The 27,591-nt window shown below is 39.4% G+C and overlaps 1 protein-coding gene across 4 annotated transcripts in view; it reads left to right on the top strand.

The window, feature by feature from the left end:
- Positions 1-27,591, top strand: part of PRKG1 (protein kinase cGMP-dependent 1) — a 1,352,400-nt gene that overhangs the window by 1,191,368 nt on the left and 133,441 nt on the right. For all 4 annotated transcript variants that reach the window (XM_089683127.1, XM_089683128.1, XM_089683125.1 and 1 more), the window contains exons 6-7: positions 102-179; positions 2,485-2,579. In XM_089683127.1, the coding sequence (XP_089539253.1) occupies positions 102-179; positions 2,485-2,579 (173 nt within the window). The remainder of the gene's footprint in view (positions 1-101; positions 180-2,484; positions 2,580-27,591) is intronic.

Here is a 27,591-nt window from a genome sequence, read left to right as displayed (position 1 = left end):
TTCAGAAGTGTAATGCATCCCAGAGGTTTACTGTGTGAAACAGCCTGACCACAAGGCAAATGATAATAACATAATCTTTTTTTTTTCTTTATTTTTTGTAGACTCACTACGAATGTGGAGAGTACATTATTAGGCAGGGTGCTCGAGGGGACACTTTTTTCATCATCAGCAAAGGAAAGGTAAGCTCCCCTTCACCTCTTGCAATCCATGCTCCATTTGAGATCATAATAACGAAATTCTATATCACTCAAATATTCCCTCCAAGTAGTTTACTGTTTACGTTTATTGCGCTAAGTTAATGCTGCTAGCATGAAGTTTGAGCAAATGGGCTGAATTCTAGACAGGGTGAGACAGGAGTCAATAAATGTCAAACAAAAACAGTCTCTAGATGGCTTTTGTTTTCCTCAACAATGTTTGTGTATTTGCTTGAATTCCATTATAAAGTAAATATGTAAATTAATTAAACCTATTTTGGTAAGATAACCAGCAGATCATATTTTTTACTGTCTAGAGTGAAACATACACTTTTTATCCTAGTTGCCCCGGGAGCTCCAAACTCTGGTGTGCTCATTATGTGAATGACTAACTCCAAGCTGAGGTCTAGCACAATATCCCTGCATACCACAATGCAGTAAATGTTTTATGAACCAAAGAGAGGCATTGTGGAATTTTAGGCAGGCCAGACTGGAATGCTTTTACATGATTTACATGAGGGTTTCATCTATGCCAAACACAAGTTAAGCAAGGAAGATTCCATTCCTTGCTCTGGCTCCCTTTAAAGTGGTCCTAAAGGCATAAAGTTTTTTTTTACCTTAATGCATTCTCTGCATTAACCACTTCATGTCTGCCATACATTACATACAGTATTTATACTTCCTTGGACAGGAGTGTTGATATCAGGATCATGGCTGCAGCTGCACCTATGATCCTAGTTTAATTTTTTTTTAGAGTACACAATGGGATTTTTTGTAAAATTGATCCACTCTACAGCCCATCTATTAATTTTTTCAACTGGTAGATGGGGGGTCCACCCTTGTCCCGCTGCAGCCTGCTGTCTATACTGATCTCTCTGATCCCACCAGGAGCCCAAGACCAATGTGACCTGTCACATCAGTTGCAGTAGGAAGAGTGGGAGAAATTTACATTGTTCCTCCCCCTCTGTGATGTCAGAAACCTGTCATCCAGACTACTTGGTAAAAAACAAAAAAACCTTTACTTATAGATCCACATTATTAAAAGTATAGCTATAAAGGCAAAACAACTATAATGCTTTTATTGCTAACTGCGACTCTGTTAGAAATATTGACCCTATCTATTTATCTTGTTTACTTTTATCACTGAAAGTAAAAGAAAATCCCAAATTTTAAATTGATTGCAAACCCACGCTTTGTAAAACAACTCAAACAGTTTAAAATAGAAATTAAATGTAAAACATTTTTGTATAGATATACATAAAAAAATTATAAATACAATTTTTCTATTTTTTTATAAGTGATCACATTCCCTCTGTTCTCAGCTGCAGAGAGAGCTGGAGGAGGAGAAACAGCAGCACACTGAGCTTCCCAGTGACAGACTGTTCAGGGCTGGAGGTAGGGGGGTGGGCGTGTCAGGACAAGTCTGATCTTTGGAGGAGAGCATGCTGAATTCCCAGCACAGCTAGACAATTGACCATGTTGTGCTCTGCTGCTTAGGCAGGCCATAGGTGAAAACAATGGGTTGCAGGAAAGAAAATAGCTTGATTCCCCCATCAAGAAAGTAAGTGTTGATGGTGGAATCCCTCCCATGGAGCTATTGTGTTCTCCCAGCAGGGGGCATGTCCCTGCTAGGAGAACACAGTGATTATTGCTACTGGCTATAGCCGCTGAAAATAATCACATGCTAGAAATCAGACATGCTTGTTGTACCCAAGTGGATTAATGGATTGACTTGGGTACCATCAGATTGTCCACACATGGATCAAATCTCTGCCAGTCTATCCCAAACCAGCCAAGGTTTGAACCATCTATGGCCGGCTTTAGCATGGTCAGTTTTAGGCAGACTGGCAGAAACACCAGGAATTTCCCACAGAAGCAATACAAAGAGAACAGGATACTTTTCCATACATGTACATGGTACAGGAGATGCATATCAGGAATATGAAATGTCAGGTTTACATATTAGGCTATCGCCAGAACAGGGATATTGGGTTAATCTTCTAGAGGGGACTTTAGTTCTGGTGAGAACAAGGGATTCCCTTGATTTTGGCTGTCACTTCCTATTTTGACTATGAACTCAAAGTGAAGGTAAATCTCCCCAGTGAGACAAAGGGGGTTAAAAAACTGACAGGGGTTAAAACCCTCCCTTATTCCATTCAAAAAGTTTTGCCTTAGTTCTACTTTAAGTTAACCTAAATTAGTAAAAAGAGTGGCATCTTCAGGGAAAAAATGGACAGTTCTGCCTTTCCTGTGACAAAGCTTTGATAAAGCTAATTGATCTCCTTGACAGGTGAACGTTACGAGAGAAGATACCCCAGGTGAAGATCCGATATTCCTTCGCACTTTAGGAAAAGGTGACTGGTTTGGAGAGAAAGCTCTTCAAGGGTATGTTTTTGTAATTTTTTTTTCTCAAAATTATTTTTATAAAATACATATTAGGTTCAATTTACAAAGCTAACACATTTGGATAAGAATACTCCTTATTTTTTAAAATGTGACTGTTATTTTGTCTGAATGCAATGAGATTTAAACCATTTCAGTCAAATAGCTGAAGATAAAGATGCTTAATGTTGTGTTGTCTGTGAAGGTTCTCATTTAAATAGATCATGATAAGCTTGTAGCAGTTATTTACATTTAACTTGACTTGTTCTGTAATATTGAAGATGTTTTGTAGCTTTTCCAAGCCACTACTTCAGTCCCAACATGGGAGGGAAAATACTACAGGTCAAGACTCTGCAGTCTTCTCACACCTGGACTAGTTTGCGGGAGTAGCAAAAGAAGTTATCAGTGCCAAACTGGAACACCCTTCCCTCTTCTCTACTTGTCCATTCACAGAATGCCAAGCTTTCTGAGAAAAGAATACAAGGATTTTTGTGAATGGATGAGGAAGGGTAAAAGGAGAGTGAATGACATACTGTGATATAGTTGGAAGTATTATTTACAGCACTGGAAAAAGATGGCTGTCTGTATTATCCAGATGCCATTTTTTACAGGAAGCAACAGCCATCAAGACCTAGGATACTATTTATTACAGGTAACATATAAATTGCGCAGTTTTCAATAAAATATTTTTTTTTCTCGAGTTCCACTTTAAATGGTAGATGTAGCCTGCAGTTTGACTAATATTCATGTACTGTTATTCAGTTTGCTCCAAATAAGATTTTGAACCACGCACATTTGTTCACCCATCTCTACAAGAGATGTGTTCCACAGTATCCATTCATATTGTTTCTTTTAATTCAATATATATATATATATATATGTGTGTGTGTATATATATATATATATATATATATATATATATATTTATTTATTTTCTGTTTTTTATATGAAAGCAGGATTGGATTTTGGCAACTGGAATCTGACTACTATAGGCAATATAATCTGTTTCTTTTTCTCAAATTATACACAATATCTGTTAGTTATTCTGTAAAAGTGTTAAACTTGTATTCATCACAAGTTTTGATTATTTGATCCATTGTCCTTTTTTGAATTGTTTTCTTCAAAGATCAATCGATATCTTTTAGGAGAACATAATTTAACTGTCGCCTCATCAGAGCGCTCCAGGTTTTTAAAAGTACTGTGGAACAGTGAAGTGAACATGAAACAATTGTCTGGCTGATTGAATCTTGCTGTTGTGCTCTGGAGTTGCCAGTTTATTGCAAGTCTGAAACTACATTAAACAAAACAAATGTTAGGAGTGCATAGTCTGTTATTCAAACAAAAACACATCCTATGCAGGTAGATTAAAAAAAACAGCAGTTTTCTAAGATAAAAAATTATATATATATATATAATTATATATATATATATATATATATATATATATATATATATATATACACCCCCCTTAATGACCAGGGGGTAATTGTGCTGTCATGCGCTGCTATACACAAACAAAATGTACGTCCTTTTTTTCACACAAATAGAGCTTTCTTTTGGTGGTAATTGATCACCACTGGGTTTTCTATTTTTTGTGATATAAAAGAACAAAGGCAAGTTTCTACTTTTTGGTTATATAAAAATATCCAGTAAACTCAAAGTTAGTCATAAATATAGGCTAAAAAATCCCATTACGTGTTTATTAATTTCTTTGTGTGAAAGTTATAGCGTCTACAAACTATGGTATATATATTGGAATTTACACAGCTTTTACTTTCTAACTGCCTATAACATTTCTTGAGGTGATAAAATGGCAGGGCAGTACAAACACCCCCAAATGACCCCTTTTCAGAAAGTAGATACCCTAAGATACCTGCTGAGAGGCATATTGAGTCCATGGAAGATTTTATTTTTTGAAACAAATTTTTGGGAAATTAAAAAAAAAGTTGTTTTTTTTTACGTAAAGTTGTAACTCAAATGATATATTGCTCACATATGCCATGGCTCTATGTGGAATAACACCCCAAAACATATTCTGCTAATTCTCCCGAGTACGGGGATACAACATGTGAGAGACCTTTTGGCAGCCTAGCTACACACAGTACAGGGCCAGAAAATCCAATGACCACCTCCAGGCTCTATATCGCTTCTTCACTACCAATCACAGTTTTGGAGGACCTAAAATGCCAGGATAGTACAAACACCCCCTTTCCCCTAAAAATGACCCCTTTTTGGAAAGGTGACAACCCATGGTATGGTATGGTTAGTATTTTGCAGATATCATTTTTGTCACAGGTTTTTGGAAAAGAAAAAAACTTGTGGCAACAAATAAAATCTGCAGAATACTCACCATGCCCCTTAGCAAATACCTTGGAATGTCTACTTTCCAAAAAGGGGTCTTTCAGGGAGTTGCTTCTACTATCCTGGCATTTCAGGACTAACATTAGAAGCTTATGCCCCACACCACTTACTCTTCTTACCACCATGCAACGGCCATAAATTTGTAATAGCCATAGGCAACGCTTTAAAAACCTTTACAGGTCACCACTTTAAATTTACACAGGAAGTCTAGTTCTATAATTACTGCCCTCAATCTGATGTTCGCAGTTATTCCTCACATGCATGGTGCAATCCATTTGCATCCCGACACGGTACCGCCGCTTGCATTTGCCTTCTCTAACATGATGGTGGGGGTGATTTTTTTTTTTATTATTATTTATTTTGCTTTTTTTTTTTATTTTTACATTGTCCCTTTCATTTTTTTTTAAGCACTTTTATTATCACAGGGTATGTAAATATGTAGTGACAGGTACTCTTTTCTGAGAAGTCTGGGGTCTATTAGACTCTAGATCTCTCCTCTTCCCTTTAAAGCATCTGATCATACCAAGATTTGTGTGATCAGATGCTTTCCCAATTTTAAAATGGCGCTGTGTATATCCAGCAAAACAGAAATGTTTAGCTTCCAGTCTCTTAGACAATAGAGGTGATTAGAGGCATTCCAGTCTCAGCTCTATGGTCAGCCAATGGAACTGCCGGCTGCATTCTCTGGTCCACCGATGGGACAGGAGAGCCCAAGAACTGTGGAATGCGGCGGGAGGGGACATCCCTTCCCATTGCTTGTAAAAGCAATCCAGCCACTAATTAGCTGCTAGGATTGTTTTGAAATGAAAGTGGACTGCCAGCTGAGAAAAACAATACCAGGATAATGCCTGTAGCTGCAGGCATCATCCTGGTATAACCACAAGTCCAGTGAAGTACTAGTACGTTGCTGGTCCTTGTTGGGCATATGATGAATTGAGTCTGCGGACCAATATGACCACAATTCCTTCTTTTTATAATACCCATGTTGAAGGTTAGGCCTAAAAAAGTTATACATTTGGAAACCGTGATAGGTTTTCATGTTAATTGTCTGGCAAGAGCTGAATTTGGGTGAGCGGCCATGTGTTGTTGTGCATATAAATTGCTTTGGCCCACAATCAATTCATACAAATCTTCCGTGAAACGCTAGTGCTGACAGCAAACAGGGCTGATCCTGCTAACACGGTGTTCTTGGGAACACTATACTAAGGAGGCATTACTATAGTTCTGTTCATGATCAATATATTGATCTGTACAAACACTATACTAGTAATGGTGGTGATCAGCGCCCTATAGCTTGATTGCTATAGTGTGCGGGCAATCTAATGTTAGCTGACCCTGGCTGGAAGAGGAGCTTACAGACCCTGACACTATCTAATTTTGCTAGTGGCAGTAATTTTTTTTTTTTATAAATATTTATTAGATTTCAATCAGATATAATTAACAAACATTTTCTTCATAAAATAATCATTATATTCCTCATGATTTATTTAATTCCCACAACCGGAGTCCCCCCCTAAGCCCCTCCCCACCCACACCTATCCCCATATCCCCCCTCCATCCCGCTCTGCCATTTCTTTTCAAGTCCGAAAGAGAGAGAAAGAATAAATAAATATATAGCACTATCCCCTTTTTTTTTTTTTTTCTAAAACTCATTTCTAAAAAAAAAAATCATTGTTCGTCAAGAGGTGCAAATCAACTACATTTCACTTTCTTGTCTAAATACTTCCCATTTTCCCCACTTTTTATGGTACATCTCCATCCCATCTATGTGTGTATAATAAAGTCTTTCCATCTCACATAACTGACTCGTTCTGATCAACCAATCTTCTTCCGTCGGGACCTCCCTTTTTTTCCAAAACTTAGGAATCAAGCTTTTAGCTGCACTCAGAAAGTGCCAAATCCCTGAGTCCTTATATGATCTTACTGTGAGCTCAGAGATATGAAGGAGACATAACTCTGGGTCCAATCTAATATTGATCTTAGTAATTTTCCTCATTAAATGGACGATTTTCCCCCAGAACACCTGTATCTTTGAACATTCCCACCAAATGTGATATAGTGTACCCACTTCTCCACAGCCTCTCCAACATAGTGGAGAGTTCTCCCCGTTCATCTTGTGCTCCACACTCGGTGCAATGTGCCATCTAACTAAACACTTATAATTTAATTCCACTTCTCTCATACTAATATTTTCGTGAATTAATCTAAGCATTTTCCTCTGTTGCTCCTCACTAATCTCCCTCCCCATATCTTTTCCCCATTTCTCTATATAAATTAATTTTGTGTCAGTGTCTAGTGCCGTTAAGATTCTATATATTTTAGCAACACCATGTCTCCCATCTCCCCTTGTGTCTAATAAACTTTCAAATAGATTCCAATCCTTTTTTGTTCTCACCGGTTTTGGGAGACTCTCAAAAAAGTGTTTTAATTGGTGGTATCGAACCTCGTCCATTCTACTAAAAACCTCTCCCTTTAATTTCTCCATCTCTCTATAAGATCTTAATTCCTCACCCACCATTATATCTCTCAGTTGCGCGTCCTGTTTAATAATCCAATTCCCCGTGATGTCTTCCTTCCCCGGTGCAAAGTAATCTGTATTTTTAAGTGGCATTAACTGTGAATTAAAAACCCAGCCCCTTTGTCTGTGTAACATCTGCCAAACTTTTAAAACAATAGAAGTGTATGTACTTGTGTTAACATCTAGTCCGCGATGATGTATAGGTAACCATATAGTTCTATTCAGATTGGACCCACTCAGTATATTTTCAATTTTGACCCAACTTTTCCCTGGGTTATGAGTCCAGTCAAAGATTCTCGCGATCAAGGTTGCTTTATAATATCTCTTAAAATCTGGGAGCCCTAAGCCTCCTCTCTCTTTAATTCTAGTCAGTGTTTCATAACATATCCTCGGTTTTTTTTTCCTCCATATATACCCCAAGAGCATTTTCCTTAGTGTCTTAAAAAAAACCTCTGGAAGTTTAATTGGGATCATTTGAAACTTGTATAGGACTTTGGGCAAAATTATCATTTTTATCAGATTTATACGGCCCATCCAAGACGGATTTCCAGTTCCCAACCTCTTCAATTCCTCTTTTATCTCATTTAAAAGTGAAATGTAATTAATCTTATACATATTATTAATTGAGGCAGACAATTTTACCCCAAGATACTTTAGTTCTTTCTCTCTCCACACAAAGGGGAATTCTTCTTGTATTTTTTCTTTTTCACTATTTTTAAGATTTATATTTAAAATTTCTGATTTTGTTGGATTAATTTTTAAGTTTGATATTTCCCCATACTCTTTCAGTGTTTTCATTAAGTTTGGTAGAGAAACACGAGGGTTTCCAACGAAGAACAATAAGTCGTCCGCATAGGCCGCTACCTTATGTTCTCCATCACCTATCTTTATTCCTTTTATATTGATGTTCTTTCTTATCACTGACAACAATGGTTCCAAGGACAAAACAAACAATAATGGGGATAGGGGGCATCCCTGTCTAGTTCCATTTGACATCCTAAAGAGCTCCGATCTTCCTCCATTTACCAAGACAGTGGCTGTGGGGCCTTTATATAAATTACCAATCCACTTCCTAATTCTATCCCCCAACCCCAACTCCACCAAGGTGTCCATCATAAAGCTCCAATTCACTCTATCAAATGCTTACTCTGCATCAATTGACAATAATATTACTGGGGTCTTCCCTTTTTTCCCCTCTTGTATTAGTAACAATGATCTTAATCCGTTGTCTCTACCCTCCCTTCCCGGGACAAATCCCACCTGATCCCCATGTATCCATTCTGGCAACAAGACCTTAAGCCTGTTTGCCAGAACTTTCGCAAACAATTTTGTGTCTGCATTCAGCAGCGCAATAGGTCTATAGCTTGCACACTGAGAAGGGTCTTTATCTTCCTTGTGAATTAAAACTATATTGGCCTGTAAGGACTCTCCCCTAATTTCCAACTTATCTCCAAGGGCGTTCATATATGTCTTCAATCTAGGTATTAATAACTCTTTATATTTTTTATAATATTTTACAGTAAACCCGTCTGGGCCCGGACTTTTCCCCACCACTGTATCCTTCAATGCTATTTTTATTTCTTCTGACGTGATTTCTGAATCCAAAGAATTCAGTTGAATTTTACTTAATTTTGTTAGACCTGCATTTTTTAGAAATATACTTCTTTTTTCTTTATTTACTGTATCAATGTTATTGGGGGTGTCCTGGGGTATTATGTTGTATAATTCACTATAATAATCTTTAAATACTCTAGCGATTCTTTTAGTTGAGTGGACCATTTCACCCTTGGAGTTTCTTATTTTTTCTATATAATTCCTATTTTTCTTTTCTCTCAATGCCCCCATAGAGGCATGTTGAGTCCATGGAAGATTTATTTTTTTTTCACAAGGTTTTGGAAAATTACAAAATTATTTTTTTTTATACAGAAAGTTGTCACTTAAATGATATATTGCTCACAAATGCCATGGGTATATGTGGAATTACACCCTAAAATACATTCTGCTACTTCTGAGTATGGGGATACCTCATGTGTGAGACTTTTTTGGAGCCTAGCCGCATACAGGAGCCCGAAATCCAATGACCACTTTGAAAGTCTTAAGGTGGGTAACTTCCTCATTTCGCTTCCTCACTACCTATCACAGTTTCGGAGGCCCTGAAATGCCAGGATAGCACCAACAGCCCCCTCCCAACCCAAATGACCCCTATTTGAAGAGTAGACACCGAGTAGACATACGGATCTAATTTTTCCCCACAAAGTTTTGAAAAATAAAAAAAGAAAAGATATGTTGTTTATCATTTTCCAAAAGCTTGTGGCAACAAACGAGATCTGCAAAATACTCACCATGCTTCTTATAAAATTTCTTGGGGTGTCTACTTTTCAAAAAGGGGTCATTGGGGGGGGGGGTATTCATACTATTTTGGCATTTCAGAGCCTCCAAAACTGTGATAGGTAGTCAGGAAATGTAATGAGGAAATAAAGCCCTTCAAAAGCCTGAAGGTGCTTATTGGATTTTGGGGTCTTGTACGCAGATAGACTACCAAAAAGTATCTCATGTGGTCTCCTCAAACTCGGGAGAAGAATGTATTTTGGGGAGTAATTCCACATATACCAATGGCATGTGTGAGCAAAATATCATTTAAGCGACAACATTGTGTAAAAAAACAAAACAAAATTGTTGTAATTTTCCAAAAACTTGGGAAATTACAAAATAAATTCTTCTATTGACTGAAGATGCATCTCAGCAAATAGTTTGGGGTGTCTACTTTCCAAAAAGGGGTCATGGGGGGGTGGCATTTTATGCCCAGCATTAGACGTTTATGCCACACATCACTCGTTCTTATAACCACCTGAAGACCAAGCCTTTTCTGACACTTTTTGTTCACATAAAAAAATCTGTGTTTTTTGCTAGGAAATTACTTTAGACCCCCAAACATTATATATTTTTTTTTAAAGCAGACATCCTAGTGAATAAAATGGTGGGGGTACATTTTTTATGTCACATAGTACTTGCACAGCGATTTATCAAACTCAATGTTTTTGAAAAAAAAATTCACTTTTTTTTACTTTTAATACACAAAAACACAATATACTGGCCAATTATTTTGTGAAATATTAAAGATGATGGTATGTTGAGTAAATAAATACCAAACATGACATGCTTTAAAACTGTACACGCCCCATGCAATGGGGACAAACTACATACAATTTTAATATCCATAGGCAACACTTTCAAAGACTTTACAGGCTACCATTTTAGATCTACACAGGAGGTCTAGTGCTAGAATTACTGCCCTCAATCTGACATTCGTGGTGATACCTCACATGCATGGTGAAACCACTGTTTACATACTGGCACGGGGTCAACGCTTGCGCACGCAGTTGCACACACGCGGGGGGGGGGGGGGGGCGAGGGTGCTTTTTATGCTTTTATTTTTAGTTATTTGGATTTTTTTTATTATTTTTACATTGTCCATGTCATTTTTTGTAATCACTTTTGATGCTATCACAGGATATGTAAATATCCCCTGTGACTGCAATAGGCATTGACAGGTATTCTTTTTGAGAAATCTGTGGTCTGTTAGACTCTAGATATCTTCTCTGCCCTTACATCATCTGATCTCATCAAGATAGGTGGGATCAGATGCTTTCCCAGTTTAAAAATGGCGCTGTTTATATCCTGCAAAACTGAAGTGATGAAATGCTTGTAGCTTCCGATTTCTTAGACTATAGAGATGTTTGGCACCACTCTGGTCTCCAATCAGCTCTATGGTCAGCTGGCAGAAACACCGGCTGTATTTTCAGGTTCCCCCAATGGCACGGGACTGGCCGAGAAAGTCATGGAAGGCAGTGGGGGGGGGGGGGGTAAGGTGTCTTCTCCCGCTGCTTGTAAAAGCAATCCTGCAGCTAAATAGCCACTAGGATTGCTTTTACATGAAAGCCGATTGCCGGCTGAAAAAAACGATACCAGGATGATCCCTGCAACTGCAGTCCAGTGATGTACCAGTATGTCGCTGGTCCTTGTTGGGTATATATGCTATGTTCTTTTTTTTTTTTTTTTTTTATGCTGTGGGCTGAATGAAAAAAAGAGAAGAATCTCTGCCAGAAAAAGTGTGTGGTATGCCCACCATTAGAATATACCACCCTGTATCCACCTACTTCTAATGGTGGGTGGATACACATAAAATACTCTTTTTTTGGCTGAACGAAAAAACAAAAGAACCCAACAGATTACTCTATTCACATTGATCGATGTGGATGAGGAAATCTCTGACAATATTTTTTTTTTTAAATATATGCCGAAGCATAGGGGCCATCCACCCACTGGCCACCCCAGAGCCCATTCTTGGGCATATATGCTCTTTTTTAACTGCAGATGAAACCTCTCATCCAACAGCGGTGCATACACTTACTTATATTCTGAGAGCAAGACCCCCCTGTTGCTGTCCAAATAAACAGATCAGTGCTGCAGTTGAATGGCATTCCTGCAAAGAAAACAGCAATGGTTAACAATAAAACAGTAACCCAAAAAAAAACCATAACAGTAAAACAGTAACTCGACAACAATAAAATAACAGCCATTTTTGTTTTTTTAATTTGTTTTTACTTTTTTTTTATGAGTTCTTTTACTTTTTTAATTTTTTTTTAACTTTTTTTAACTTTTAACCAGATGGTAGTGTCTCTCAAAATGCGATAGCTAGTTTCCTAACTACCTAACATCTTTCAAAACTTGTGCATATATGTGCCCTAGACTTTGCCATGCTGTACCCTATACTAATAGTCCACTAGTGTATGGTGGTGAAGGAAGCAGTTCTTGAGGCAGAGACCAGGTTGGCCAGGACAGGAGGGACAAAAAAGAGGGTGACACACCTAATTCCGTGCCTGCTATAGACACATCTTTTTAGGGGTGTCCTTTGGGTTGGGGTGCCAGAAATGGAAAATGACTCTCAAGCAGCCGGCTAACTACATCTGGGTTGGGGGTTTGGGCCATAGCATCTTCTGGATACAAAAGGGCTGTGATGATCTCTTCCTGGAATTTTAGGAAGGATTCACTATGTCCAATTGCTTTGTAAAGCACAAAGTGTTATATAGAGCCAATTGAAATAAACAGATACTTTTTTGTACCAGCATCTGTTTTTTTGGGGAAACGAAGTACGGCTTCATCATCTGGTCATTGAAGTCCACCCCTCCCATGTTAAGGTTATAGTCATGGACATAGAGGGGATTCTCAACAACACCAGCTGTCGTGGAAGTTTGAATGGTTGGGTCTGTGTGAATGGAAGACAGGACAAAAACATCCCGCTTGTCCTTCCACTTCACTGTGAGCAATTCATCCTTTCTCAAGCAGTCTTTTTCCCTCTTTTTAAGATGGGTATTTACAAGCCGTTGGAGGAAGCCCCGGTGATTAGGTCACAAGGTGACACATGCACCAATTCCAGGACTGTACAAATTTCCAAATAGTGGCACACTTGAATAAAAATTGTCCACGTATAAGTGGTACCCCATATGGAAAAAGGATGACACCAAGTCCCAAACTATCTTGCCACTGCTCCCCATGTAGTCTGGGCATTCGGGGGGCTCCACGTGACTATCTTTTCCCCCGATAAATCCAAAACTTACATGTATAGCCTGTTGCCCTCTCACAGGTCTTATACATCTTGACCCCATATGTGGCACGCTTGCTGGGGAGAAATTGTTTGAATGCAAGGTGGCCAGAAAAACTAATAAGGGACTCCTCAACACAGATGTTTTGCTGGGAAGTATAGTCATCTGCAAATTTTTGGTTAAGGTTATTTACAAGGGCTGAATTTTGTGGAGCTGGTCAAATTCAGGGTCACCCCGAGGATGACAGAGTGTATCGTCATTGAAATGCATAAATCGCATTATATTCTCACATCTATGCCTGGCCATAGCAGCAGAGAACATGGGTATATGATGATTCAGGTCTTTGGACAAATACAACTGCAATTTATTTATTTTAGTAATGCCAATGTTGAGGGTTATTCCTTTAAATTCGTAAACCGTAATAGGTTTCCATGCAATTGGTCTGCCATTTTGGGTCCGTATATAAATTGCTTCAATCCACAATCAATACATACAGATCTTCCGTGAAAACTAGCTCCAAAAAATCAAGGGGAGGAGTTAAATTTCCTGTTTCTACCTGAATTTCGGGTTGGGCAGTGAATGGGGGTAGTATGGGTACTGCAGAATTTGTGGGCTGCCAATCAGGGTTTGCAAGAACATCTGGAAGGACACTATGGGCTCTATGGGCCTGTGTTCAAATTCTTGGTGGCTGCGGGACACTACTTGTACTAGCCACCGCACCAGCTTGTACTGCGCTTATGGTCCACATCACCAAGTGATACTGCAGTGCTGGTATGTATAAGTATCAATAAGACCAGGGTGTACTAGGTCGCTGGTGCTCGCCAGTTCACCAAAAGGTAGAGCGGCACTAGTACTGTCACTCTGCTACATATGAGAATCATCATGCAATTGTACCACCTCAGCAACCTGGGAATGGGGTTGGGTATGCTGGACTTTAGCAGGGACCTCTACTTCATCACCTGAGCTATCTGTCAGGGTCTCGCTGCTGTCTACTGGTTTGTATTCTGAGGCAGATTCTGTCAGTGAGGCTTCCCCTTCGCTCTCATCTGACATGCTCAGAATCCTGTAGGCCTCTTCACTAGAGTACATTTCGTTGGACATTTTAGCCACTAAATGTATATGTACCTAGTGCAACTTAAAGGAAAAAGAGCATCTGTCTGTCAGGGACTGATTGAACTGCTACAAAATTTACCTGCAATTGCTAACAGAGATCAGTCCTGATTCTGCAAAAAGTGCGGTTTTGTGTGCAATGTATCAAGTGGCAGTGATCTACTGAAACTGCACTTGCTAGGCGATAAGGAGGGGGTTTAAGCGTAGGGGCTAAAGGCAGGTGCTGTCAGGTGATGGGGCTGATTCCGCTAACGCTACATTTTTGGGGACACTATACTAATGTGAACGCTGGTATAGTGCTGATTTGATTAAAGATATTGATCCGTTCATACACTATACTAGCAATGGAGGTTTATTGTGTATGTGAGCATGTTCCTGGCAATCAAGGGGTTAAATGTGATGACTGATGCAGTGGCAGGCAATCTGATGCTATCTAGGAAGGAAGCTAATGGACGCTGACGACAACGCTATCTGAAGTCGCCGGTGACACTAATACAGTGATCAGTAAATAAAAATCTGTACACTATACTAATGACACTGGTGACAGGGCAGTGAAGGGGTTAACTGGGGGGTGATCATGGGGTTAAATATGACTTAGCTGTGCTTTTACTGTAAAAGTGTAGTGCTTTTACTCATGTGGATCTGCTTTTTTTCTCTCTGGGACGGAATGTGCCCAGGGAGAGAAGATTGCATCGTTTCCTGTACCTTTGTAAATGTAAACACAGGTACAGGATGATGTGTGAAAGGCCAAGGATCAATCAGCAGATCCAGTCCAAACATCACGACACCACCGGCTTGGCGGGCGCATGTGTGTGCCCCTGGCCCACGATCACAGCGGGAGCATGAATCACGTACAGTATACATGATTTTGGCCAGAGAGTCCACCCTGTAGCAGTATAACTGCTATAGGGCAGACTTAAAGTGGTTAAATATGATGTCAACATTCTATACCTTATAATGGTTACATGTTTTTATGGTGACTTTTGTATGTACTAGCTACATGGCTATATGAGCTTTTTATCCTTGTTATATTTAATAAATTTTGTATAACTTTTTGTGTACTTCTTGCCAAAAATTTCCTTTGATTATTAGGTACCGTACAGTCCCTTCTCCCCCTACTCTTTCAAATTTTGGTACACTTTAGTATTATGGGATGTGGTATTGACTTATCTAATTCAGTTTCGGTATAGGAACATGCTAGATGGTATTGCTATTTTGTTGCTACTGATATGCTGATATGAATATATTCAATGGTTATATCATTTTTTAAATGTATGTGTCTATTGTGAGAGTATGAGATGATTTAGACATCAGGTGGTGGGGCTTAGATTTTTTGTGATTCATTGATTTGTGGATGGTTCACTTTATTTCACTTTGTCACATGCCTGATGAATGGGTTCAGCAAGGCTCCGAAACATTGCTCCTGCTGTAATGATGTGATTGCTTATTAAAACTTTGGATCCATTTTGGACATCTGTGGTGTGCTGGTGACATTGTTTCTCTCTGACTTGGCATCACAGATGCCTTAAAAGTGGCATTTGTGATGCCAAGTGTGCATGAGGCCTCAGTGTCTAGTCTCTCAAATTCAGCAGTTGATAGGCATGATACAAAACACATATTAATGCATATTCAATTATATAACAAAATAGATCAAAAGCATGCATACAATAACAAATAATGGACATGACATACATTCACTGAATAGCTAAGAGACCATTCTTAAGAGAGCTGTGTGGTGCAGATATCACAAAAGGATCCTAAAGAATAATTAACTGAATGAGACACGTGCAAGTAATTGATAAATATGAGTCAGATACCCTGAAGAGATGCGTTTCCAGGGAGCATCTGAATCATGCAACATTAGCTGACAGTTTTGCAAAGTGGGGCAGTGTAAGGAAGAAGCATGAGAAAAGTGGACAATAACATAGTCTTTATTCCCTTCAACACCGAGAGGGTAAGACCTGCTGGTAGGATAATTGTATTTACAAAAATGTGCATCTTCTAAAACTATCCCAGCTTTAGGCATGTCTGTTTATACATCTGGCAATAATGCCTCAATTTCTTTTACACTAAGCCTCTAATTCTACATTGCAAATCACTACTCATTTAACAGTGAGTGCTCTCTAGTGATTATCTGGTGAGTTGCTGCTCTTTTTCTGAGACCTTCCAGTCTCAATCTGGGGTAAATTCAGACTGTAAAGCTCAACTGTAGTCTGGTCTACAAAGAAGCAACAGCCAGTGAAAGACTTATTTAAAGTGTAACTATACTCACCCTTACTCTAGGGATGTGGCATCCTGGAGCTCCCCACTTGCCTCTGGTATTGATTGCCAGCCACTTTCATTGGCCAGCCAGAGATGACATTGCGCATGCGCAAGAGTTCAGTCATTTAGGCACTGCCAAACTTGAGCTGCGCATGGACAGTGGCAGACTGGTAGGTAATTTAATGCAGAAGGAACAGGTCTCTTCTGCATTAACAATCTTGTTTGCCCAGTTCCACTTTTACTGAAGTGTGGCTTTAAATATCCTAGCGCGGAATTATTTAAATTTTCAAGAATCAATTATAGTAATAAAGTAAGCAGTTCTAGACAATTCTGATATTTCCCTTCCCACAATCTGACAGATTCATACAACACATAGTAATGAACCTTTGTCTCGGATAAATATATCTCACGCCAGCCGCAGATAGAGATGTATGAAGATAAGTGTGAAAACTGAGAAATGTGGAAATTTTTTAGTCCTGACCATAGTATATAATGAAAGAAAATGTACACAAAACCATTGTACAGTACATTTAAAAATTATCTTGTCTAGAAACATATTAAGTATTTTCCTATATCTGAAAGCCTGATCTGGGTTGGATCTCAAGGCATGTGGATTAGTTCAAAACCTTAATTCTTCTGTACACCATGAAAGTTAATTGAAGGGGCAAAGGACATTGGAAGCATATCCCCCAATGTCTATGTACCAGAGTAATAGAAACCACAAACTTTAGTCTGCTGTTTACAAGGAGAATGGTGCAATGAGTTGGTTACAGATTTGTACAGAAAATGTGCAAAAGTAAAAAACGTTGTGGAGGACAACACTTCTTCCTCACACAAAGTTGCACTGATTGGTTGACTGCTTGTATTCATATCAATGCCTAGTACACATGATGAGAAAATTAGAAGAAAATACCACTTTCGGAGAGCTCGTCTGAAAATCTATTTGTTAGTACACAGCTTTCGAGAGCCAATTAGGACAGTTCATGTGAAATTATCTGAAGGGACAAGCATGAAAAATTTTCTCATATGATTACAGAACTAACATTTCTCATTTAATCAGTGCAGTATTTGTCCGTAAAAAGTTGAGTGACCAAGACCACGCATGTTTGGAACTGAAAGAATACCTTACAATACAATACATTGGGCAGTTTTATTCTATCTTACAAAAGTTTCGTAATTGTGGTAACTTCTTCATTTTTCGATATGAGACTAGCATGCAAAAAAACCAGACTATCATTTTTCTGATATTCTCATCTTGCGTATGAGGCTTAACATCAAACAACCAACTGCAGGGTAGCACAGTAGCTTTGTGGTTCTTGGTTCGAATTAATGCCAGGGCACTGTTTGCATCAAGTTGGCATGTTTCTCCTGTACGTCCATTGGTTTCCTCCTGCATTCCAAAGACATGCTGGTAAGATAGTTGGCTGCCATCTAAATTAGCCTTAGTATGTGTGCATATGAGATAGGGACCTTAGATTGTTATCTCCTGGAGGGTGGGAACTGATGTGAAAGTATAGTATGTAAAGCGACTGTAAATTGACAAAGCTTTATAAAAACCTGTAATAATTAATAGCTTGATTTATTGTTCATGTTAGCAGAGGGTGGAATAACTTAGAAAAACTTAGTTTTGTTAGATAGAGGAAAGCTAATGTAAAGAGGGGAGGGACAGATGTATGAAAGTGCTCTCCAGTTTACAAAGGCAACAGTAATATCTCATCATCTATTTATATCTAAATTATGGAAACACTTTAAATGATCTAGGAGTTCCAGATTTTGGTAATGCATTTTAAAAGCCCTTAAACTTTGGTTATATAGTCATCCTTTAAACAAATGAAAATGCTACAGCTTTTCTGCCAGATCAGATAAGACATTTAAAACTTTTTAACTGTAACATAATCCAAGTGAGAAGCTTAGTTGTCAACAATGTTGTTTAATTTAGCGATGAAATGGGCTCTTACTGGATCATTTGTTAGGAGTTAGTCTAATATAATTGAAAGAACTCTTAAACCTTTGCAAATGATTTGGCACAAAAAAACTAGAATGATTACGAGAACTAACGCAAAATATGCCAAGAACTGAGAACATTAAAGAAAGAAACACATAAAAAGTGCAAAAAAAGACATTTGTTGGTAATTTGGGTTGGCTGACTTGCCCTAAAAATTATTATGCAAATGAGTGAACATAATTATAGGGAATAATGACTTCCTTTCCTGTGTATAGCAATTAATGCATACAAAGAATGAATGATCAAATATTTAAAACTGGCATTGAGATGATATTGTAGTTGGCAAATTTTTTTTAATAATGAAAAATAGGAACACTTCTGACCAGTAATGTTTTGTCTGTTCCTAAAATAAGTTTTTATTGCTTACAATTACATTTTGTAACATGCTCCACTAGTCTGCACTGCATTGTACAGCTAACATCCCTTTAATGGCTATATTAATCCAACTTTTAATCAATTAGGAAGAGCAATGAGGCAAATAGAAGTCATTCAAGAGAATAATCATGAAATATCCAAAATGATACATTAACATAAGTATACCTCTTAATAAAAGAGTAAACTCATATGAAAAATGAATATTCATGAACATCCATAAGTGGAAATGCCTATTTTCAGCAATGAGCTTCAGCATCTGCAGTGTACATGGCATGTAAGCCCATGAAATAGAACATGCCTCATTGTGTTCTATGCCTGTGGGTCCTTCTCTGATTATGGCTTCCAGTTCAACATATCTTATTAGTACTGGCCCAGGAAGCAAATCAACTCAACTCAGTTCTCCTGCTACTTCCTCTGTCTCTGTTGTGTACAGCACTATTATCAAATTCTAAAATCTCAGCAAGTGGCTGGAATTGGTAACTAAGATGCAGAGATCTCACAGCTAGAATCACTGAAGCATATGGTAGACCAGATTAGTAAAAATATTAAGTTGAAGGCACCTGATCAAGTGTCTTTTAGGTTGAAAAACATTGTAATATCTGATCAAAAGAATTGCACAGACCAATGCATTCTGCATTTCAAAGGCAAGAAAACTTTCAGATGGGATATACAAAATAAATCCTTAGGAGTTCTATCATTTGTAGAACAAAATCTAAAATTCCCAGTTGAGGCCCCACTTACGTTACCTTGCAAATGGCTATATTCATGTCTACCAATCCAAATGAAAGTCATTGCAGGAATGGGACATGAAAAAATAAGCAGACTTTACTGAGCTCCAAAAATGTAACTATAATGCCAAAAATTTAAGTCTTTTTGCCTTTTTTTGCAGTCATTTTCTGAAGATATTTATATGATTGTCAGGAGACAGGAAATTAAAAACTCTGTGCAGTGATGGTCAACCTGAAAATTATAGAGCGTCTCAAGTAAGGCCCCCAGATCTTCTGGATGGCTGCAAAATAGCACATTTTTGCACCTCAACAACCAAAAACTTCAGCTCTTGCATTTTTTAGTATATCACAATGCCCATTGAAGAAGCTGGAGTACAATAACCACACCATTGGTGTCAGTGGACACAATAATACCCTAAATATTGGTGTCAGTAGACATAATAATAACCCCCAACATTGGTGTCAGTTAATGCAAATTTAATCCTCAATATTGGTGTCATTGGATGCAATAATAACACTCAGTATTGGTATCAGTGGACAAAAATAATAATCCCCAGCATTGGTGTAAGTGTAAAAACATCCAACATAGGTTCCAGCAGCTGCAATAATAGCTCCACTAAGATCAGTGATCACAATAACAGCCCCAGCACTGATTTTAGTATTATTAACCCTCCCCCCATGCACACGTTTATAGTCAGTTTAGTGAAATGTAATCTCTGCCTGCATTGGTGGTCATGGCAGAGAAAGTTAACCCCCCATCCCACTTGCTGCACTGGTGATCACAGCAGTGAAAGCTAACTGCCCCTCCCCTGCATTGATGGTCATGGCAGTAAAAGTTACCCCCCCCATCCCTTCCCTCACCTACATTGGCGGTTTTGATGGTAATAGCAGTGAAACTGTTCACCTCCTCCATATTCCTCCCTATTGACTGTCATGGTAGTGAAAGAGTTAAATCCTCCCCCAAAAAATTATTAGTGGCCATGGCAGTAAAAGTGATAACTCTTCTATTCCTCTCCCTGTCATTGATCACATACCTGATTACACTGTCCTGCGCCACTTTTTCTCTACTTTAACTCCATCCACAGTACAGTCTCTCTCTTTCAGTTACGGTGCTGGAATGCACATGTTGACTATGTGGTGCCTGTCAGCTTGTGGGCCACATGTACAAGGCCATACTTTTTTTTCTTTTTAATTTATGATACAGTGAAAGGTTAGAAATTTTATCAGGTTTTAGGACTGCCTAGGTCCACAATATTTTTATTTTCCAATGAAGAATAACAACATTCAAGAAATGCTGGGACTTTGATGTAAGTTCATACAAAGCAGTTAGTAAAAAAGAACATTTGGAGAGCTCACTGGCTCAGGTTTGGCTGCTCCCAACATACAGGACTACCCTCCAGTGGGGGTTTTGTTCTGACACATACAGAAAATAAGAAGATTTCAGTTGGAGTTGGAGCTAGATGTGAAGTTAAAGGATAGGTTCACCTTTTGCAGGTAAAAAATGTGCGTTTACTATTATTTGTTTTGGGAGCCTGAAATGCATGGCACCAGTGATCAGCAGATCGCTGCTGCCATGAAGGACTCCTGCAGACCTGTCAGTGTATCTGTCTGCTCATACTGTGTATGGGCAAGCAGATACACACTGACAGGAAGAATCAATGAACTACCACATCGCTCAGCAGCGCCTTGATAGTTAATTGAAAAAGCTGACAGCTTCAAAAGGATGTCAGAACTTATAGTTTTCCCATTCACAGAATACTGTGAATGAGTGTCACAACTGGGTGGAAGGTGCCTCGCACAGCCACGTTTTTAAAAACGCGTGACAGCTTACGGGGGGAGAAGATCCCCCGCTAGCTGTCAAAATGGGGGAGTGGGGGCTGGTCCTTTCAAAACATGTTACACCCTGAATGTTAGTGTTACGAAAGGTGAATTTATCCTTTAATCGCTGGGTGTGATATAAAGTCATACCATTTTTATTTTAATGAAGCAAAGAGGTGTAGGCTTTGAAACACTGATATAAAATAAAATACTATAGAACAGATAAAAATTAAAATTGAAACAGAATCCCAGTCTGTGGAAATATATATTTTACACTCCCCTTTACATGCTGTGAAACTTTCTACTCTTGTTTTTAATGTTTATCTGAAGTTGTCTCCCTTAACAATGATAAAAAGGAAAGACCATTTTGACCTCTTGAGCCTGCTTTGCAGTGGCCTTTTGGAGGAAACAGCAGGGGTGTATTTACCACAAGGCAAACAAGGCATTTGCCTAGGGCGGCATTTTTCAGGGGGGGCAGCACTGCCCCTCAGAAGAAGGAATGGAAGAAAGGATGCACACGGCATGGGGACCTGGTGGGTTCCAAAAGAGGCTGCGGGTTTCCTGACATTGTACCCACAGCCCTACTCTCATTCCTGGGGATGTCCGGAGCTGTGAAGGTGAGCGTCTTTCTCTCTCTCACCATGGGGATGGTGGGTGGAGTATGGGGGGCAGCGGTAGTGGAAGGCTGTCTTGGGTGGGAGCAGGGGTGCTCTTGGTCAATGTCGGGCTCTCTCTGCGTGGGGGGGGTACCAAATTTGTGTTGCCTAGGGCAGCACAAAACCTAAATACACCACTGGGAAACGGGCATAGCCAGCACATCACTGCAGTAATGCCAAAGTGATTGATATTTAGCTGATGACATGCCTATCAGAACTAATACAGCTTTGCTTAATTGTGAACAACAGAAGACCGTAAACTACATGTTGTGTGTTACATGTATCTGCAGTCCAGGCTAGAGTTCACACTACACTGCATGCACAAATTACCACATAATACAATAGGAAACACAGCAAGTCAGTTCCACGCACTGATAAACAACACTTAGTTCACACAAGAGAGGAACACAGCAACTTACAGCACACACTGTTAGCTGCAGTTGCTGAGTCCCAGGTAGGATTGAGCGTGCACAGAGAGGGGTGGACTCTGCAGTAACTTTCCCATCCAGATGAAACTGGCTCTGTGGAATTTGTCTGCACCACATAGGACATATCTGCTCTGACTGACACCTCCTGAAGCCCAGGGGGTATGGCAAAGATGGTGTCTGCAGACATGGAGTGTGCCTCCAAAATTTGAAGACTTCCAGTGGGAAGGAGAAGGGCAGAATATTATAGAGCAACATAGTTTTACCACAAAGCACCAAAGGTGGAAGCAGAAGGTACAGAAAAAGGTGAGGTCGAAGTTCTTCCTTGAAGCCATTTTACTTGAAATTAAGAAAGGGTTAGAACTTTTGTCAGGCTATACTGCTATGTCCACATTGGGGAACATTTGCACTCACATGCTGTTCAGGTGACAAGTGTCACATGGGCAGGAATGAGGGGAAATTTCCTAACAGGGACACAAACATAAAAGCCCTAAAAGGAGGTTGCAATCCTTGTCCATTCTTCCTAAAACTAGAAAAAAAATGGCTATCATTGGGCTTTAATATACAGTATTTTTCATGTTTAAAATACAAGTGTATTATGATAACATACATATTATACATGAATACTGACATCTGTGGAAAATGTACCAACTCAGAATGCAGTAACAAAGCTGTTGACTTTAAATGGCTGTTTGGGTAACATCCGTACATTGTGTCTGTGAGTATTTTAGCCTTGCTCCTATTTGTGTCAGAATGATTTATAAACCAAACACTCTAATTATTACTCTGTTTTCCACCCAGGCTGTCATTTTCATTAGCAATTAGCAGCCAAAGTTCTGCTGTTTCAGCTTTAATTGATTCTTAATTATATTGTAATATGGTGCACTGTTCTTTGATGAAATCAGTACAATTACACCTTGATCAGGTAGTAACATAGGAAATGATTTGGCTTCAAATGAAGTTTGTAATTTGTATTTGTTGTCTGATATAACTGTTGTTCTTTGGGTTAGTTTTTGTAAATTGCCCAGAGCTACTGAAATTGGGACATAGGTTATACGTGACTATTTTAAATGGGCAAACTAGCAATATTTTCTAAAGCGAATCACAATATATATATAAATATAAATGTACAATTGTACATAACAGAGATAAGGAGGGTAGAGAGATTACGTTACTTATTTAATCCCATAGTTTTGTATGTAATTTGAACTTCAGCAATCTTGCCCCATTTTGTTGCAAAGCAGTTAGGGCTCGTTCACACTTGGCTGTTTTACCAACGATTGCCAAACGCCCCTATAGCGTTTGGCAAGTGTTGGTAAGGCGTTTGTGGAGCGTTTTTTAACGCTCGGCAAATGCTCCACAAACGCCAAATTCGTGGTTTAGTGGCAGTTGCTAGGCATTTGCTGAGCGTTAAAAACGCCCCACAAATGCCTATAATGCAGTTTGAATGGTGTTACCGCTCCGCAAATGCCCCGCAACCGCGTCGCAAACGCACTGCTAACGCCGGCCCGGGCATTTGCGGAGCGGCACCATAGACTAGAATAGGAGGCTTCAATGCCTCCTGACTCGACCAGAGGCGTCCGTTTTGCCGCGACGCAATGCGACGCTCTCATTAGAACAGCACCATGTGCTGGAATGTGCAGAATTGGCAGAGGTGTTTGGGAAGTGGTAAAAACGCTTCCCAACGCCTCTCTGCCGCCTGCACACAACCCTAGTGTGAACGTAGCCTAACCTTTATGTGTTTGTGGTAGGAGCATAGAGCACTGCTTGGTGGCTCCAGATAGCAAATATGACATGCTTATATGCTACATGTCTTATCTATTTTACTTTAGTTTTGCCACGACGCAATGCGACGTGACGCAAACGCTCCCATTAGAACAGCACCATGTGCTGGAATGTGCAGAATTGGCAGAGGCGTTTGGGAAGTGGTAAAAACGCTTCCCAACGCCTCTCTGCCGCCTGCACACAATGCTAGTGTGAACGTAGCCTAACATTTATGTGTTTGTGGTAGGAGCATAGAGCTCTACTTGGTGGCTCCAGATAGCAAATATGACATGCTTATATGCTACATGTCTTATCTATTTTACTTTAGTAATATATACTATCTATCTATCTACACCACTACACATAACCGTTAACCTCATATTTTGATGAGCAGTCATATATCTGGCCATTGTGGGAAATGCCATAGAAATTACTTTTATTTAAGAGCTAAACAAAACAATATATGTCATTTGCGATGGCATGTCTCTATATATAACAATTTTGACTTAGGTTCTGAAGCTGGCAAAGTGACTAATTTCTTGAACATGGCACTAGAATAATGTGCCATCTGTGTCCCTTGCATTTTGCCTCTTTTGAAATGATGTTGGAGCTGTGTTACCCCCTTAGGTATAGATGGCATTTAGCAGATGGCATGTATTGGCTTGGCACTTGGTTTCGGGTTAGTCCCACCTTCCACAGTCACGAGGGTGTCTCACTCTTGCTTTCTCTTTACTCATTTTTAGGAAAAAAAATTTAAGCCTTTAATATCACTTGAATGAGGTGAAAAATCCACTAAAAATACCCAATCATCTAAAAGGAACCATTAAAAAAGACATGATGTTCACATGCACATGATTGTGCAGCTTTATCTCATTCACTAAGCTAAGTTTACATTCACTTGCCAAGTTAACAGCTTCTACTCTTTTAATAAATGAACCCCACCATACAGAAGGAGCATTGAGACACTGCCTCTGGCAGTCTGAGTAAATTTCAATGTCAGGGGAGGAGACATGTAAGATCCTTAAATCCCTCTAATGTTGTAAGAATCTTTAGTTGAGTCAAGCAGTATCCAACCACAACCTAAATTAACCTATGAGTTCTGGTTGGTCTGACAGTAATACAGTTAGGAATACTTTGACAGTTTTCAGTAGGTAATGTATTCACATTAACTTTTTCAAAAGTAGAGGTGACAGCTGGGTAAATGCCCTAGTTTAAATACATTAGTGAATAAATCTTATTTATTTATTTTTTTTCAAAGGATCTGCATGGTTTCTTTAAGAAGCATTACTGAAAGTCTTCCTGCCTGTTTTAAATATGCAAAAATGCTACACCATATTGGGGTTATTCAAGTTAATATAACTATGAATATTATGGTTTTAATTTCCTATTTGTGTCAAAGTTAAGAAAGATCTCCAATTTTTGATTTTCTATTTTTTATGCACCAAAAGCAAATTTCAGGACAGCATTAAATCTAATCTGACATTTTTGTTCAGACAAGAGAGTAATAAAATTAGCAAAAGAGCTACCCAGCATTTTTATTTGCTGTGCTTGTGTCATAATATCTCAGTGAAACAATGTATATTGATCATATCACATTTAAGACCCTTTCAAAGCTTACAGGAAGACTGAACGAGAGCAGTGAGACTTTGATCCCAGCAGGACCCAAAATGGCAACCCATGTCTGGCTTATCAGCTACTAGCTGCTGTGCAGCATCTAAAATACTTACTCTGCATTTCAAATGTCCCTACATCTGTTTCACAACTGCTGGCTAAAAAACAGCAAACTATTATTTAGTGACCCAGTAACTGTATAAACAGATGTGCATAGGTTTTGGCTATATAATTAGAAACTGAAATCCAATAAATATGAAACTGGGTGCAATAATATACTTCATCAATGGCTACTAACCACTTCAGGAGTGGTGTAGAAAAATACTGCATGGTCTTTATACACTGCTCAAAAAAATTAAAGGAGCACTTTCATCAGAGTATAACATCAAGTCAATTAAACTCCTGGGATATTGATCTGGTCAGTTAAGTACCAGAGGGGGTTGTTAATCAGTTTCAGCTGCTTTGGTGTTAATTAAATTAGCAGGTGCACTAAATTGACAACATTGAGATGACCCTCAAAACAGGAATGGTTTTACAGGTGGAGGCCACTGACACTTTTTTCCATACTCTTATTTTATGACTGGCTTTCACTAGTTTTGCATTTGGCTAGGGTCAGTGTCACTACTGGTAGCATGAGGTGATACCTGGACCCTACAGAGGTTGCCCAGGCAGTCCAGCTCCTCCAGGATGGCACATCAATACATGCCATTGCCATAAGGTTTGCTGTGTGTCCCAGTACAGTCTCAAGAGCATAGAGAAGATTCCAGGAGACAGGCAGTAACTCTAGGAGAGCTGGACAGGGCCGTAGAAGATCCTTAACCCATCAGCAGGACCGGTATCTGCTCCTTTGTGCAAGGAGGAACAGGATGAGCACTGCCAGAGCCCTACAAAATGACCTCAAGCAGGCCACTGGTGTGAATTTCTCTGACCAAACAATAAGAAACAGACTTCATGAGGGTGGCCTGAGGACCCGACATCCTCTAGTGGGCCCTGTGCTCACTGCCCAGCACCATAGAGCTCGATTGGCATTTGCCATTGAACACCAGAATTGGCAAGTCCACCACTGGCACCCTGTGCTTCTCACAGATGAGAGTAGGTTCACCCTGAGCACATGTGACAGACATGAAAGGGTCTGGAGAAGCCATGGAGAATGTTATGGTGCCTGTAACATTGTTCAGCATGACCGTTTTGGTGGTGGGTCAGTGATGGTCTGGGGAGGCATATCCATGGAGGGACTCACAGACCTCTACAGGCTAGAGAATGACACCCTGACTGCCATTAGGTATCGGGATGAAATCCTTGGGCCCACTGTCAGACCCAAGGCTGGTGCAGTGGGTCCTGGGTTCCTCCTGGTGCAGGACAATGCCTGGCTTCATGTGGCAAGAGTATGCAGGCAGTTCCTGGAGGATGAAGTAATTGATACCATTGAATGGCACCCACACTCTCCTGACCTAAATCCAATATAACACCTCTGAGATATCTTGTTTCAGTCCATCTGACACTGCCAGATTGCACTTCAGACTTCCAGGAGCTCAGTGATGCCCTGGTCCAGATCTGGGAGGAAATACACCATCCGTCGTCTCATTAGGAGCATGCCCCGACATTGTCAGGCATGCATAAAAGCACGTGGGGGCCATACAAACTACTGAGTACTATTCCGAGTTGCTGCAATGGAATTTCAGCAAAATGGACTAGCCTGCTGCATCATTTTTAAACTTTGATTTTCAGGATGTCTTTGAATTCAGTCCTCTGTAGGTTGATCATTTTCATTTCCATCAA

Source organism: Staurois parvus, unplaced genomic scaffold, assembly GCF_062004578.1.
Source record: "Staurois parvus isolate SC_StPar_1 unplaced genomic scaffold, SC_StPar_1.0 ptg000303l, whole genome shotgun sequence".
In the NCBI taxonomy this organism is placed as follows: Eukaryota; Metazoa; Chordata; class Amphibia; order Anura; family Ranidae; genus Staurois; species Staurois parvus.
Note: the sequence above shows the minus strand (reverse complement) of the source record. Positions and strands in the feature narration are given on the sequence as shown.